The sequence below is a fragment of the Trachurus japonicus genome, chromosome 14 (genome assembly GCF_045865225.1).
Source record: "Trachurus japonicus isolate A0001 chromosome 14, Traja_1.0".
Taxonomy (NCBI): Eukaryota; Metazoa; Chordata; class Actinopteri; order Carangiformes; family Carangidae; genus Trachurus; species Trachurus japonicus.
Window position 1 is genome coordinate 17458365 of NC_140920.1, and position 16896 is coordinate 17475260.

A 16896-nucleotide genomic window follows, 5' to 3' on the forward strand; every position below is an offset into this window, starting at 1 on the left:
AAGGTCCCGGGAGTTTGAGGTGATGCTCAGAGAGTCATGGCATTGTAACCACTTTAAACTGTTACCATGGTAACTTCAGATACATCAGTGAAAACTTTACTCTGCTTTAAAAAAGTACCTTCTGTAACATTAAATTATAACATTACAATTACAATTGGAGTCATTTGATGGACGGAGTCTGGAGTTCCACTGCAAAACATTTCTCTAAAATAAAATAAAAGACACTCAAAACAGACATTTATTGAACAAGGGCAACTAAACAACTAAACAAACAGGAGCAGTCAGACCTTGACCTGAGCTCTGAAAGGCAGTTTTATGAGCGTCTGTATTAAACAGCGACAACAAACAGAATAAAAGACAAACCGAGACTTCGGCTGCAGGAGAGCTCAACAGTAAAAAATGACTTTACTCACATCCTCACATCCAGATTGAAGGAAACATCTGAAGATTGTCAAAGATATTCTTCATAAAAGCCAGATATATCGTCTCCCACTTAGCCATTTTTGTCCAAAACGTTATAAAGAAGGAGCCCATGAGTTGTGCATGTTCATTCATTAACACTAATATGACCACAGCTGTTTGTTTTGAACCAATCCGACACTGATTTGCATGAAATACTCACTAAATATAACAGAAACTATTCCTCCCAACAAATGCACAGGTTCCTCCTGTTTAAAAAATGTTTTGTTTACTAAAGTCAGCAGGGGCCATTAAAACATCCGTAGTTTGGCCAATAATAAAAGTACAGAATGTTTCCAGTTTTATCCTTTAACCAGGAAACTGAAAAGGCTGGTGCTTTCTCAGAGCCACACTGCTGGAGTGGCAGAATTAGGCTAAAAGTCTTCGTCTTTAGTGTGTCATTTGAAATGTTTGTTGATCAGAGGCTGAAACTTCCTCTGTGACAGAAGTGGAACTGAAGAACCTTTTTTTTTTGACTTAATGCATCAATTCAGCAGGTTTTACAAGGTGCAAAAACAGGGATTGAATAAACAATTCAAACAGAAAGCAGAACAAGCATGGTGGATTGTTGGTTTGCGGGTTGATGCTTCAGCACATGACACAAATTTGAACTTGTCTCAGTTTGAACTTTAAGGTTGGACCTGTGTAACACGACAACAGGCAGCCTTTTGTGTTTCCAGTTGAATGCGTGAATGGGACATGAACACCTGTCAATCAGCAGGTGTGTACAAATCAGTGCGAGATTACTTTCGAGGAGTGAGACAAAACAGTGAGTCATGATCAACCAAGAGATCAGAAAGCCAAACGGAGGCCGTGACATCAGGCTTTGAGTTTATAAACAACTTGGACTCGACAAAAACAGACATGAACAAATTTAAAGTTTGGAGAGCAAGTTGATGTTGACTTGAAGACTGTTGTGGGTGTGGTTTGGTCACATTTGAATGAGAGAAAACAACCCCACAACCGTCATTGCGTTTTGATTCAAATGTTGCCCAAAACAGCTTCAACTCCATCATGTCTCCGCAATATCCCTCTTTTTCTAAGAATGATAATTCTGTCCTTCACTGCAAAAACTCAAATATCTTGCCAAGAATATTTGTCTTATTTCTAATCAAAATGTAATTTCTAGTCAAAACAAATCTAATTATACTTAAAATAAGACTCATCACATTGAAAAGCAGCTTGTTTTTAGACGCGTTTTACTTCTTTCAAGCATATTTTCACTTAAAGTAAGTATAGAAAAATCTGGAGCAAGTTTTTCTTCCTTATTACAAGCACAAAAAAACTTGCTTTCACTGGCAGATTTTTATACTTATACAAGTGAAAATTAGTTTGAAACAACTGAAAATTATCTAAAAACAAGTTTTTAGGTGATGAGTCTTATTTTAAGTGGAAAGAGATTAGTTTTGACTAGTAATGAGACATTTTGACAAGAAAGAATATTCTTGGAAAGATTTTGAGTTTTTGCAGTGTTAAGATGTCTTCAGTGAGATCTGGGAACATACAGCATGCATCTGATTTGACTTTAAGATGTAAAGCCTACAGTGCATTTTGTTGTTGCATCTCAGATTTCAGTGTTCAGTGTTTCAGTGTTACTTCGAACTGTGGTTCGTATGGCTTATTAAAATGTTGCAACAAGCTAGAATTATCATTTAAAGAACAAAAAAATGATCAAATCTGGTCACTGATGGTACACTCCAGTGGTAAATTAAATAAAAGACCTTTTTGCACCATCAACAACATACGGATGAAAGTTCAGTTTACTCCCTTTTGTTTTTAACTGCAGATTTATTTAGACAGGCTTCGCAGTTCGCAGCGTAGGATTACATCGAGTTAAACTTCTAACACAACACTATAATATGAACAATAAAAACACATCATAACAGCAACAACAGAGATCACTGCAGATCTGGGACCTGGATCCTTCAACATTCAAACAGATTATTTGAGCCTCGACAGTTAAAAACCGAAGCCAGGAGCAAACGGGCGTGAACGGGGAGACCTCCCACCCACCAGTGTTTCTGTTATCTGTCACTGCGCGGCCCCTCTGTGTGCTCTTCATCTTTGCAGCCGAGTCACATGGACGTAAGTCAAACAGCTCGAGGCCGTCAGGTTTTGTGAGAGCTTCACTGTTGACAGATTTGTGGTGTGTTGTCGTCCTCTGCTCGTGCTCCTGGTTTGTCTCACGGGTCCATTTAAGGTTTGAGCCTGTGGTCGTAGGTCGTACCCCCCCCTCCCCACCTCCTCTCCCCCGTTCTTAACAGGGACATTGTGTTACTCTGTCACATCTTTAGTGTACATCCTTCTCAAAAAGAAAAATAAACAAACAAACAAAAAACAATCTTGACAAGCTTCATATGATACAGTTCATGTTTTTATATCAGTGATACGCTGCAGGATTCCATGTGCGGTACCAGGAGCTGAAAAGGGAGTGTCACAGATTATTTACCCAGTAAAAATAATAAAGAGAGAAAAGTCAACACCTGATAAAATGGCCTTAAGTAGCACTGCAACATTTTTGGAAACTAATGTGCTAATGTGGTTTGGCACTAAGCTCCCTGTAAAACCACTAATTGGCTCATTTCCACACTTTTCTTTCAACATGAATGAAAACTGTTGCATCAGGTGTTTTTGCACCCAGGTCTGATGTTTTTCCAGTCTTCAGATCTGCTAAGAGCTAAGATAACTAGCTGCTGACTGTATTTACCTTACATAATGTATCTGTATTGCACTGTACATGTATTTGAGGTAGTGGCTCCAACTCTCTGGAGCTCTCTTCCTTTATGTCTACGGTCGGCAGTCTCCCTAGAAACTTTTTAAAAGCAACTGAAGACTCATTTATTCATTTGGCATTTGTTTTAAGGGTCTCTTTCTATTTTTCCATTAGTGGATTATGTCTTGTCTGTGTTTATTGTGTATTGTGCCATTAGTCATCACCATTGTGAAGACTAATGGACAAATGTTGTAGTGGTCTTTCCACAGTTTTATCTTGTGGCCAATGATGAGGATGTTGACTATTGTTGTGAGGCAATTTTTGAATTTTTTTGCTATACCAAATAAATTATCATTATTATTTAGTGCAGCGATGCACTGAAATTACTTGCAATGTCAATCTGTCTGCCTGCAACTGTTCTCACTGGGCCTGTGTCCTGTTTTAATGCTTCACTCACTGACTCTATTGTTGTTACTCTATTTTATTTTTACTATTTTGTCCTCCACTGTAGTTTTTGCTTCAGAGGATCACATCTGCTCAGGAAACCTGACGTGTGTTAACTGAAACCTAAGTATAAAAAAAAGGTGATCACCAGATCAATACTACTTTTCCCAGAACAGAAATGAATTTAACGATATTGAACTATTCCTTCAGAAATGAGAGGCTCCATGCTGTGGTAAATCTGCTGACAGTAAGAGAGAGGATTGATGTAGTTGATTGAACGTTTCTTACCCTGACGTGCTGTAGGAAGCCACGTTGGCCTGAGACGTTAAGGAGGCGGCAGCTGAGGACAGGTTGTTGGGGGAAGCTTCACGGCTGACACTGTTTGGAGAGGAATTTGAAGAAACTGGAAGGAAAAGGTAAAAAAAAAAATTACTGAATATGCACACAAACAGAACATATACATATTTATATCCAAAACAGGTGTAGCTGCATTCAGCATCATGTATTAATGTACAGATACATTCATCTGCTTAGTTTGTTACTATGTGTTGTTTGTTTTATGATATATTTGTGTTGATTTACGTAATATTTCTGCAGTGAAGCACACGGAGTTACTTTTCGAATGCATTTGGATTAATGTGCAAATTGACCCTGAAGGGTAAAAATAAGTTGTTTCAATATAGAGAAGCATTTCATCACATACGTTACTCCCAGTACCTGTCACAGAGAAGTTAATCGAATCAAGTTGATCAGCTTATAATTAAAGGATCATAATCAATACAGGAAAAAGAACTAACCTCCGCCTGAAGCCAGGGGACTGTAAGATCTGGATGCTGAGGCCTGAAACAGTGTGAAAATACATGAGATTAAATTAAACTTCAAAACATATTAAGCTTGATAACCAACAATTTTCATGTTCATAATGTCAGCTCATGGAGGATTGATTCTTCCATCGTTGTTTTTCATCATCTCTCTCTAGGTCACTACAGTTTTATATTAGCATATTAGTAAAATTACACAAAGTGATGCATGAATGTGACATTATGTCGTTCACACACCTGCCACAGTCGAACAGCGGTGGTGAGTGTTTGTGAGTTTGTGTGAATGAGGCGTCTGTGTCGGATAAACAAACCATTCTGGAGTTGTAGCTGTGTGATTTGACAGGTAAACTGGCCACAGGACAGTAGATCCTCTTCTCTTTCTGACGTCGATTACAGAACCAGACTCGAACTACTTCCTTCTCCATGGCCAGCTGCTCTGAGATCAGCGTTATCTCCTCAGAGTTGGGTTTAGGGTTCTGGAAAAACAACAACGTTCACGACTCAGCCCTCTTCATGTTTGGACATGGACACATGAATAAGATGCTGACAACACTAGTAGCCTACTGTAATTAAAAATTTTCTAACATTGGTGCTCTATTTCCTTCTATTAAGAATTTACAGTGTATTAACATTGTAAAAATGGTTTCAAATACATCTTTAAGTTGCATCAATAAGATGTAATTGTTAATTCATTTGTCATATAAGGACACACTTAAGAGGGGGCTGATATGTAAACAGAATCTTTGAATTACAATCTGGTAAAACATAGTTGTAATAATATAAAATATATGTGTTCATTCATAGGATAAGTGTAGATTACTGGACACCTAATAATTTGGTTATATTTGCATTTATTTTAAATTTGTAGTCTTTATTTTAATAACAGTCTGATAGTAAATCATAATTTCTCACCATTTTACAGGCTAAAACATATTCTTTATAATGTTACAAGTCCACATTCAGTGGTTTCACTTTCAGTAAGTTTTTTGTTAGTTATGAACAAGGTTTTTCAGGTGTGGTTGTGTGATATTAATGATATTCCATTTATTTACATACACAGCCAGTTTTTCATCATTAGTGTCCATTAAATTTATAAAGAAAAGAGCAGCATCACTGTTAAACATCTTGAACTCACGTCGAGGAAACGTTTCTCCAGAGTCAGTTTGATGTTCGTTTCGATGCTCGTCCTCTTTTTCCGTTTGCGGCCGTAGCCCTCCAACAGCGGCGGCAGAGTGGTGGGGTTGGTCATGGCGTCAGAAGGTGAGTTCTCTAATGCAGAAATAAATGTGACACACATGTTAACCATTAGTGTTCAACAGCAATCATTTTTGTTCTGCACAGTTAGTGTCTTTGTTGTTGCAGCTTTAACTCAGAATCTGTGTCAAGTTGTTTTTCTGTCCATTCATTGCATTAATCTGACATTTATAGGTCCAGTTATGATGTGTCTTGTTTTGGCTCTCTTATCATATTGATTCCTTCACAATCCATCGAATAAATAATTTTACCAGATGGCAATAACAAATACTTTTTACTACTTACTTTTAACAGACACATTTTTAACAGTGTGGACAGAAATTAAATTGTCCCAGACCTGTTTTATCAAATAACATCTAATAATATGCCCTCATTCTGATTGATAACGCTGAAAATCAGTGAGAGGTTTGCGTATGTTCTCATTTAGATAAGGAGGTCATTTCACCTGAAGAGGGTTAGTAAGTAGTAAGTAAAAATGCACCTGCGTCACTCAGCCACTTCTCCAGCAGAGGTTTGAGCTTGCACATGTTTTTGAAGCTGAGGTTCAGAGCCTCGAAGCGAGAGATCGTGGTCTGACTGAAATCATTCCCATAGAGTTTTCCCATCGCCAGGCCGACGTCTCCCTGTGGTGGGACACACACACACACACACACACACATTTACCATCATCATCATCCTCTTATCACAAAATGAAGCCTATTTGATCAATCCGATAAAAATATATAAAATTATTAAGTCAAAGTTAATTTACAAGCATAACCACATCTTCCAATCATTTGTGGATGGAGTCAAGACTGAACTCAGTCAAAAATTTGTGAATAAAAATTAAACCCTAAATAGATCCTAAAATCTCATGCAAACATGAAGTCATTTCGATTTTTTCCATGTAATTTGAACCATTTTTCTTTGGAATGGTCTTGTGTTCATGAACGCAACCACCATCTGCACGCGGCTCACACATGATGGCAAATATGAAAATAAGAGCAAAGCAATAAATAAAGTGAAGCGTTTTATGACCCCCATTTATCTTATCAGTTGACTCTCTCATGTCTGGTAGCAACAGTCGGTCGGTACTGAGAGAGGAACAATTGGTGGATTTGGGGAGTAAAGGGGTCGATCCTTAAAACACATGTAGGTAACAAGTATTTAGTATATTATAAAACCTGATTAACATCAGTCTGACATCTGGCAGAGTTTAAAGTTAATGAATGCTGTAAGTATACCTTTTTTAATAATTCTGTGGTGGTGCAATGTAAAAACTACAAATTGAGAAGAATCTGGCAGTATGTAATAGGGCATACACTGTTTGTTTTGTTTTGTTTGCTTTTTACAGTTGATTTACCATTTTTACCTTGTATCTGAAGCTGACAGAATAATCATTTATAAGATTAAGCTGTTTATTGATAAATCTAATGTAGCCTAATTTTAGAAAGAAAATCTTTAAAAATGTAAAAAAAAAAATTCATTTTACAGGATTCTCTTTGTTCTTAAATTGTCTTTTTTTCCTTTCTTCAGTAAAGAAAACCAGGTCTTATTGAAACCTGAGGGAACCACCATGGACACACTGTATGGATAATAAAAGGTCTGAACATACATCTGCTTCATGAGGACTGTGTGGATGTAGTCTGATCATATTTTATTAGCAGCGCTCTCAACGTCAGACAGAAACCACACGACTGTCTTTAAATTTTCACTTCCTGATCGCTGTATGGACGTCATCATTTCCCCACTGAGCTCTGTCTATCTCAAACCAATTTGAGAACACAAAACCTCATTCACTAAAAAGCTGATTGTATTCAGACTAGTCTTTAAAAGAAAAACCAGATGAGTTTTTTTTTTCTCCTCATTACCTGAGTGAAGCCCAGTTTGATGCGTCTTTGTTTGAACGCTTTTGCAAATTGTTCCAGTTCCTCCAGATCACTGGGTTCCTCCTGCGGTGGTACTGACATGTGTTTGGGCATCTGCAGATGAGACATGTCCATGTGGTTCTCCATGGACGGTCCCGCCAGACCAGAGCGACTCATGGCCTGGATCGGACAAACATCACAGAGGAAACACAAGAAACACTCAGTTTTATTCTGCTGTTTGGTGGTGAGGTGCCAGAGACACATCAGATAATGTCAATAATCAATAATCAATATCAGTACCTGTGGAGTGAGAGCGAGGCCAGGTTGATGCTGAAGGAGACTCGTTTGGCTCTGGCTGGGAAGAGACAGTAGGTTCTGCTGCAGAAGAGCTGCCAAGGGAAAAACAGCAGGTTTCAGATCAGTTACCTGTTGTTGTTTTTTTAGACGCATCATCAAAGTTTTCATGACTGCATTGATTCAATTAATGAGATACAGCCTGAAAAACACAGAGCTTTGTTTAGAGTCAGTGGAGGTTTATTTTTAAAGGGATAGTTCAAGATTTTGGCAAATTCGCCTATTGCCATAATCTCTATAGTCATAGGAGCAGGTTCATTTGTTTTGCATGTTGTTTTGAGATCCATGGGGAAGAGACACAAGCTGCATTTGCCTTGAAAACAACTCCGTCTCATAATGTTACATTATTATTTCATAGCGTGGTGAAAGTGCAACTTGTCCACAAGAGCGTTTTGGAGTTGTTGGATTGTATATTTGATGAGTTTTGAGGGACAGGGGACCCTGTACCATTCACCTCTCAAAACAACATGCGCTGACAATTAAAGGTAATGAACCTTCCCCTATGACTATAGGGATTATGGTAATAGGAGAATTTGCCAAAATGTTGAACTATCCCTTTAACTTTAGACAATTATAAGCTATTTCTTTATGGGTCCAGTCTTTATGCTAAGCTTAGTTAACAACCTCCTAATGCAGGAAAACAAGCTAGTGTGTTTCAACAGAAGATTATCTTTATATCTGCAAAGATCAATCATTCACACAGTTGTTTTAAGGAGCCCACCTTGGTGACTGGTGGGGGTCTGTGAGAGCAGGAAGGAGGAGGGGGAGGACAGGTGAGACGGAGGCATCAGGACCAGCTGCTGCAAGGTGTGTAGAGAGGTGAGCTCCTGCAGCAGAAACACAACACACAGCAACACAACATTTAGTCTCAACTCACCTGCACAGGGAGACGAAGACTCAGGGTGGAGCAGAGGTGAATCAAACTTTACCACAGATGACAAAGATGTATCTGTAATAATAACAACTTTATGATCTAATATATATACAATACATAAGGAAAGGGCCATGCTGCGTTAAGCAGATCACATACAGGATACTTAACAATTTCAACAAATGTCTTGCACATTATTAAATCTTATTGGATAGGGAAACAATGGCGTCCAAATGACCGATAATGTGTTCATGTGTCTTTGTTTCAGATTTTGTCCTGAATGTCCACAAAAAGTTTCAGGGATTAAAAGAGACAGATTTTTTTTTTAAATGTAAAAGATAATCGACTTTCAGACTGTGTCCCTCCTGTGTTCAGATGTCAAACACCCAGAGTTAAGTGAGTCTTACCCCAGTCAGCTGACCGTGGACCTGCGCACTCTGTGTCAGGTGACATGTCTTCAGTGAGGAAGCTGTGTGAGGTGAATCGTTGATGTCCTCGGTCTTTATCTAAGACATCGAGAGCACAGTCAACCATCTGCATGAACTCCTTCTTATGGAAGAGAAACTGTACAAACCTAGTGGGTTTTAATGGGACATTTGTGTATTGTAACCTCTATGATTTCTTTTTTGGCTTCTTTTAGCTTCAAAATGTTTCTGGTACTTTGTACTTTTGCTAAATACACATATGTCTTTAAAAAGTTGCCATTACACACAGTCCAGTTCACTATTATTCACCTTCATTAAATCACTTGATAACAACACCGTGCAGGCTTCAATAAAACCACACAGGCCTCCACAAACGAGTGTAGTTTTACTTTTCTACATCATTATAATAGTACTGTATGACAACCTGATGGAAAATTACACAAACATACTTAGAATAAAACAACATAACATGTGGAAGTGATCAAAACAATAAACAATAGAGTTCAGTGTGTGTGTGTGTGTGTGTGTGTGTGTGTGGTTGATTTGTACTAAACTCACACAAATACACATTCATGTTCAACTTTTAGCAATAAATCGTGTCTCATCCTGCGACCCCGCCACCCCCACCCTCCCACACACACACACACACACACGCACACACGCACACACACACACACACTCACTCATGCAGTAGCTCCAGGACCAGTTTGGTCACTAAACATTATACAAAGAGCGACAAAGAGAGATGACTCCTTCCCTCCCCTTGGGCAAGCCGGTATGCAAATCCCACTCAACCCCCTCACTGCCGCTCCCCCTGCCCCTCCCGCCCCTCCCACCACCACCCCAGCCCCCGACAGCCAGGGCACTTCCTGGAAGAGAGTAAAAGGTGCAGGAACAATGTTTGGAGAAGAATCCAAATAGCTGCAAACTATTTGAGATGTTCATTAAGTTAAGAGATGGCAGTCGTTATTGACAGTCTGTGGGGCGAGCAGGTAGTTTATCCTCAGGATGTTAGTTATCTGAAGTCGGTTGAACCTCACGTCTCGGGTGAAGGTACGTTTAGTATCATTCAAATGGCTCTGGGCTGTTTATACTCCAACTGAGCCTCGTTATTAAGTCCAAAGAATATAGACTTAACGTCTCATGATAGTCAACATTTTTCTTATCTTCAATAAATCCCACGAGGAAACAAAATCCCATGAGCCAAGTGAGACAGTTGCAATGAGCCTAAATGTTTTTCAAAATGAATTTCTTGCACAGTTTTAGCGCTTAGTAAAAGTGAATAAATCCGACACATTAATACCTCCCTTTGGTTAAACTGGCTGCGAATGAAACAAAGGCTTGGAAACCGCTACACTAAAACACCAAATATATATGGATCTGCCACTGACACTATTAAAATGTCCAAAAAAAACAGCAGGATCCAGCTGTTGGAATAAGCGACTGAGTCTTTCTTATACTGAATAAAAGCCAAATATGCAAGAACTGAGTGAGGCAGACGATGCAACATCACCATGGGTTTAATTATTATCTAATGTATTTAAATGAACCTGACATCCATGATGTCTAAGGTCCTGTTCACATCTGACATTAATGTGCATCTTGTGTGATCTGATTCATACTCACTAACTTGGCTGAAAATTAAAAGCCCAATGAGATTAATGTTGCTTCTTGTTCTTTTTATTTCTGTTTTTCCAAACAGACATGATGCACAACCTTCTTTTTATCTGCACAACACGCTTTCATTTGCATTTGAAGCGGGAAAATGAGGTCTGATCTCAAATAGTCACCTGAGACACATGTGGCGGTAACTATAACAGGAAAAGATCAGTACTTGCTACACAGAGAGATCCAAATCCTGCTGATGACAGAAAACCTCCTGTTCATGGAAAGTCTCGTTCACAGGAATTTGAACACAGGAAGTGAAGGAAGTTATAATGAACTCTGTTACTCACTTGTCGATTGAAGTCGATTCCGTTTTGGTCTAAATGTGGAAAAAGAGGAAGAGATTCAGAAAATTATCCAAAGATCACATTCAGTCAGTTTGCATCAGCTGTTCGCTACATGTGTTCATACTGTTGGTTAAGCTGCAATGAAATCAGTGGATTGTCATTTAACTTCATTTGAAAATTATTTGAATGTGCAGTATGTTCTTCATTTGATTTGCTTTATTTATATAAATTCACAAAACGCAGCAGGCAAATGATAACATATAACAGTAAGTGCATTTATGCCTAATTTATCTCAAGTTAAGACATCAGACAAAAAATTAGCTATTTGAAGATGTTAACTTGTCTTGTGGCAATAAAGTTGAATTAAAATTACAGAAAGAAAATCAACTTAATAACCAAATGAAAACAGCCATTAACTACAAACATAAATGAAAAAGGGCTATTTAAAAAACCGGATAAACCTCAATACCAGCAGTAAAATGTTTATTACATATTAATGCATTTGTTATAATGATCTGGCCTGATAGTCAGGGTGGCTGTTTATCATGCATGAACAATTATAACATATGTAGTGTAGTAACAGGAGTTTTCATCGTGCACAGCAGCTTGTTCACACAGAACGGTGTGCAATCATCTTTTTAAGAGGGGACGTTTTTCCTCTGAAATGCAGGACACGGTATCGGTGCGGGTGCGGGGTGTGTGGAGGACAGAGGACGGAGGAGGAGGAGGAGGAGGAGGAGAGCTCATAAAGCTGGATAAAGCTCACATCATTTGAATGTCAAATTGGGCTTTTTGGACAGAGTGTGTATGAGAGAGAGGCAGCGAGCTGCTGGAGACACACAATGCAAATATACCTATAACCTCCACACACTCCACCTCATTCCCACCCCCACCTGGACACACACACACACACACACACACACACTGCTCATCACCACCACCACAACACTGTGGTACTTCTCTCCCAGTACAACCAGCTTCACAGCCAAAACTTCCAGTATGGAAATGACCAAGTCATGCAAATCAGCTCAGAGTGCAGGAAGCCGGTGTTAGAGCTCTGGCTGCAAACACACTCACACACTGACACGCACATGTACTGGAAATGACGGCCACAAGCAAACACACACACACACACAAAAAGAAAAGTCGTTTACAGCATTTCATTCAAATTCTCAAACCAGTGATTTCATCATGCACGCTGTCTGTAGATTTTCTATAAGTGAACAAAATACAAGTAAAGTGCACTGAGTGACATCATCGCTCTGAGTCAAACATCTCTTTACGACTTTAGTTCGTCTTCTTCAAGGCTCAATGTGACTTTTCTGCTGTGAACAGTCACTGACGCTGTTTTCCAATTCTGTACTATTATTATTAAAAGTAGCCTACTATTTTTGGAGTTATGCTATTAAAAAAAATCACTGTAAATTGTTATTTTCAATAAACAATGCATTAACTTCTGACTTAATTTACATCTGTGGCATCAGCTCAGGGAAGAATAAGCTTCAACACTGAGTTATGTTTGTTTCATTAAAAACAAAAAGACTTGGTCATTTCCTAAAGAGAAGGGGATCAATACAAGGTGGAGATGACACTTGAATCAAAAATAAACCACTGTATGTGTTTTTAATGTTGTGTGGCTCAGAGGAATAAACAGTAATAATCAGTTGGATCAATACAGTGTTGGTTTTGGTCTTTTCAGGTGAAATGAACAGACATTACAAACAAACAAAGTCTCTGTAAAGGTTTAATACTTTTGTTTTGTTTTGTTTTCTGAGATCTGATTCTGTATGATCTGTTTCATGTGCTGCTCTTGATTCCTTCATGCACTAGTGAACATTAACAGCAACTTTAAATCAGAGTGTAGTTAATTTTGTCCATATTCAAGTCTGAACACATCACAAGAACAGAACCAGAGGTTTAGCTTTACATTGTTCAGTTCAGTTCAGTTCAGTCTGTAATGATCATTTACTCTGCCACTCTGGTCTATTTGTTGTTTGTTTTTCAGTGAATTTAACTCAACTCAACTCAGCTGATGATTTAAAATGTGACAGGTGTTAACCTGAATATGAATATTACTCTGCCTCCTAGAAATTATATTTAAATCAGACTAATTTGCAACAGCAAATAGCAGATTTAAATGAGAATTTAATCTGTTTTTATCAACGTTGTCAGGAAACATAAAAAAAAAAAAATGGATGTACAGTATCTGCAAAATGTTCCCCCCAACTTTAACATGCATCAGCTTGTTTATGGTTTCTTGATTTAATACCGAAAAGGTGAAAGGTGAATTAAAGCACAATTACTGTAATATTATCATTGTTATTATTATGTGTAAATTTTAACCATGAACTTTCCCTCCCAAAGTGCTTCTGCTGTCTGAATCTGTCCACACTCAGGACTCAGACTGTCCTGCTCTGTTCACAGTCACCGTCCATCATCCACCTCGTGTCTGAGCGACGTCCATGTGGTGAGACAGAAATATAAAGAGTCACCACTCAGCGCAATGAAGATAGATTCGAGTTTAACCTCCAAAACGTATGTAAATCAATCATTTTGAGATCGTCTACACTGGAGCACAGCTGTGTGTAATATGAGGCATGTTCAGAACAAAAACTATCACACAATGACAGAGAAAGTATTTCCCCTGCTGATTTCAAAGTGTTTTTAAAGGATCAGTTCCCACTAATGATTTTTGCTCCATGCAGATTTCTACCTGCAACTCTGGAGCTGAATTTCATTAATTCATTGCTTTTAATGTTATTCTTCATTCTTGGGGATGTCACAGTTTATATCCCATTACATTAGTCTGTGGCAAACAGGGAGAATAAAACTGAACCTGCAGATGTAAGGTAAAAAATGTAATAATATGTTTAATTTGAGTGACTCAACCCTTTAAAATAACACAGACAGGCCTCCTGAGACTTGGTTATGCCATGACTGTTGTTGATAAGATGATAAGATACATGGCGGGCAAAATGCACCTGTGGCAGGTACCAGTCCACCTGATCGTGTAACGTAACTAACAAAACAACTTTTGACGATCGTGTTGACAAAAAACTGACATTCAGCACTTCCATGCAACGGAGCCGCTCACTTCTCTCACTCACACATTGTCTCAATAAAAGTTCCACATTTTCTGTTGCTGGTTCCTGGTTTTGTTTTGTTGCTGGTTACGTCCTCAGCCCCCGGGCAGCAGGCAAACAGCCTCAGGTGCATCCTGGTATAGCAGCCAACTGCCAGAGTGTCTACACTCACACATGCAGACACACACACTCACACATATGGCTGCCTATGAAGCAGGAGCAAGTTGAACTGCTGCAGTTTTATCTTTAATTTGCACCACATCATCAGGCCTCACTGTGATGAATGATGTGAATAATGTCTGAGTCATGCTGCATGGAGCATCTGTGTAACGTTGCATTTGAATAAAGTGCAAAATGTTTCTAAAACCTGATGTGAACAACAACAATAAAGATCAATGAGCACTCATATGATCTGTTGCCATAAATTCAGTCTGCGTTCATTTGTCAAAATTGCCTTCCTAATTCATTTCACTAGCACTTGCACCAAATATCACCAAATATCCTCTGATAATCCAGACTATAAAATATAATTCAGACTTTTCCAAACATCCTTTATAAACTGACACATATGTAAGTTTCCTGTTACCCTTAAAACTGACAAGTTATGACTCTATAAAGAAAGCAATTAATCAAATAAAAACTAAGAAATGTAACGCTTCTTCCTTTTTCCAATTTTAATTCAGACTTTTCCAAACATCCTTTATAAACTGACACACATGTAAGTTTCCTATGTTATCCTTAATGTTAAAGGTGATAAGTTTTGACTCTATAAAGAAAGCAATTAATAAAATAAAAACTAATAAATGTAACTCTTCTTCCTTTTTCCGATTTTAAAGACGTCAACAAACTCTCTGTGAAACTGTGGCATCGGTGGCAGCGACAGAATCAACACAGCAGAATAAACACAGACACTTTTCCTGATTCACATCCACTGAACTTTATCTGCTTGTTCAGATTATTCAGCGGCGTTAAGGTGCATCGTAGCGAAGGTGGATCATCCTTACCTGCCTGTTCAGCTGGAGCCTCCGACTGTTCCACCGTGTCTGCGCTCATCTTAATATCTGTAATGATAAATATAGCTGATTTTCCTACTGGATTGTAACTTTAGCGGGACAATGAAGCACTCAGGCCACCCAGGAAAATGATCTTGAGTTTATTCTAATGCGCCCTCCCCTTCACACACCACCACACAAACTGGATACACACTCCTGCCCAATCCCTAGTTGTAATATTCATAAGCTGAAGCAGATAGTCCCATAAAGCTCCAGCACAGTCGCCTCTGTCAGGTGCAACACATGAGCAGCTCTTATTAAAACTCAGCCTGACATGAAAGAGTGACACCTGTAAAAACTCAGACTTGGAGGAGTGACTCACCTCAGGTAAACAGTCTGTGCTGCTGCAGCTCCTGTCGCTCTCCCTGATTATTCACAAAGAAGTTGGTGTCAGGATAAAAACTTTTGGAAATCCACAGCTGCCCATCGGCATTTTCCTAAGTGGAGAAACATTCACCTCTGCAGTTCACCCCACACTGGCTGATAGGCTGATTTGCATATGACTCTGTGCGTCCTATCCAGCTTCAGACTGTTTGCATAAAACAACAATGGGGTACTGCAAATTTACAGTGTGTGTGTGTGTGTGTGTGTGTGTGTGTGTGTCCATGCTGAAAGGATGAGTCTTCTTCAAAGTAGTTTGAATAACAAGAAAACATTTATATAATTCTTTGCAACTGATAAAACTCAATATTGGTCTATTGGTCATTTTGAGAACTTGTGTTTTTTCGACAAAGGAAGTAAAAATTATGAAATTGAATAAAATTTCACGGGTACAGTGTTTCCAAAAGTCTGAGACCATTTTCCTATTTCACAGTATTGACAAAGAAAACCAAAACTGTAGTGTGTTATTTTCGAATGTTATTAAATGAGAGTTATCAAGAAAAGAACAAGAAACTTCCTACAAACAGGTTAAACTGTTGTTATTTTGATGCATTCTTTAAGCCTGCCCCCTAAATTAATCCTGAGCCATTTTTTTATTTGATTATTTATACATTTTCTATGTTCTCCACACCATTTAGCACTGTTTGTCTCATCAAGAAGCTTTTAGAAATGTGGTTTAATTTCTCTGAGACGAATTCTAGTTTAAAGTCTGGATTGTTCACATTTAACACCTTTGTTATGGAGTTTCTTATTTCTTTTCTTGTTTTCCCCTTTTTAGGGTCCGGGCAGCTAAGCTGCCGGGACACTATTGTATTCCTAGGAATTCTTCTTCTTTCTTTCTTTCTTTCTTTCTTCTTCCAAGGAAGTCATACTTCCCATGGGCGAAAACTCACCAAACTTCACAGAAACATCCGACCCCATGCCAGATTCACTCAACTCCAAGGACATGTGCCCCCCCCTCCTAGGGGGGGCACAATAAGCGTTTAAATTTAAAAACTTTAAAAATTCCTACCAAACCAACGGTAGATGCTACAGTGTTGAAACTTCACCACAATGTCGCCTCAATACTGCTGAAACTTTTGTCCACTTAAACTTATTACAAATTATGAAGTCCATCACTCTGTTTTTTTCAATAACTGTAAAACTTTTAAAATGTATCTCCTCCCACAATTTTTGCTCAATTGTCACCAAACTTGCTACAGAGCATCTCCAGACCGTCCTCCACAAAACTTGTTTCTCG

The 16896-nt window shown here is 38.6% G+C and overlaps 1 protein-coding gene across 2 annotated transcripts; it reads right to left on the reverse strand.

The window, feature by feature from the left end:
• Window positions 1-2223: 2223 nt before the first annotated feature.
• pou2f3 (POU class 2 homeobox 3) lies at window positions 2224-15737 on the reverse strand. Of its 2 annotated transcripts, XM_085796842.1 has the most exons (13): window positions 15598-15737; window positions 15228-15284; window positions 11144-11172; window positions 9171-9269; window positions 8614-8719; window positions 7839-7927; window positions 7542-7718; window positions 6173-6314; window positions 5573-5706; window positions 4749-4913; window positions 4414-4456; window positions 3905-4019; window positions 2224-2879 (listed from the first exon to the last, which is right to left on the reverse strand). In XM_085796842.1, exons 2-13 carry the CDS (start codon window positions 15274-15276, stop codon window positions 2840-2842), a joined length of 1188 nt encoding a protein of 395 aa, XP_085652968.1. In that variant the 5' UTR covers window positions 15277-15284; window positions 15598-15737; the 3' UTR covers window positions 2224-2839. The 2 variants fall into 2 exon arrangements, with proteins under 2 accessions (XP_085652968.1, XP_085652969.1); XM_085796843.1 differs by lacking the exon at window positions 15598-15737 and having other exon boundaries at window positions 2696-2879; window positions 15228-15429.
• Window positions 15738-16896: the final 1159 nt, after the last annotated feature.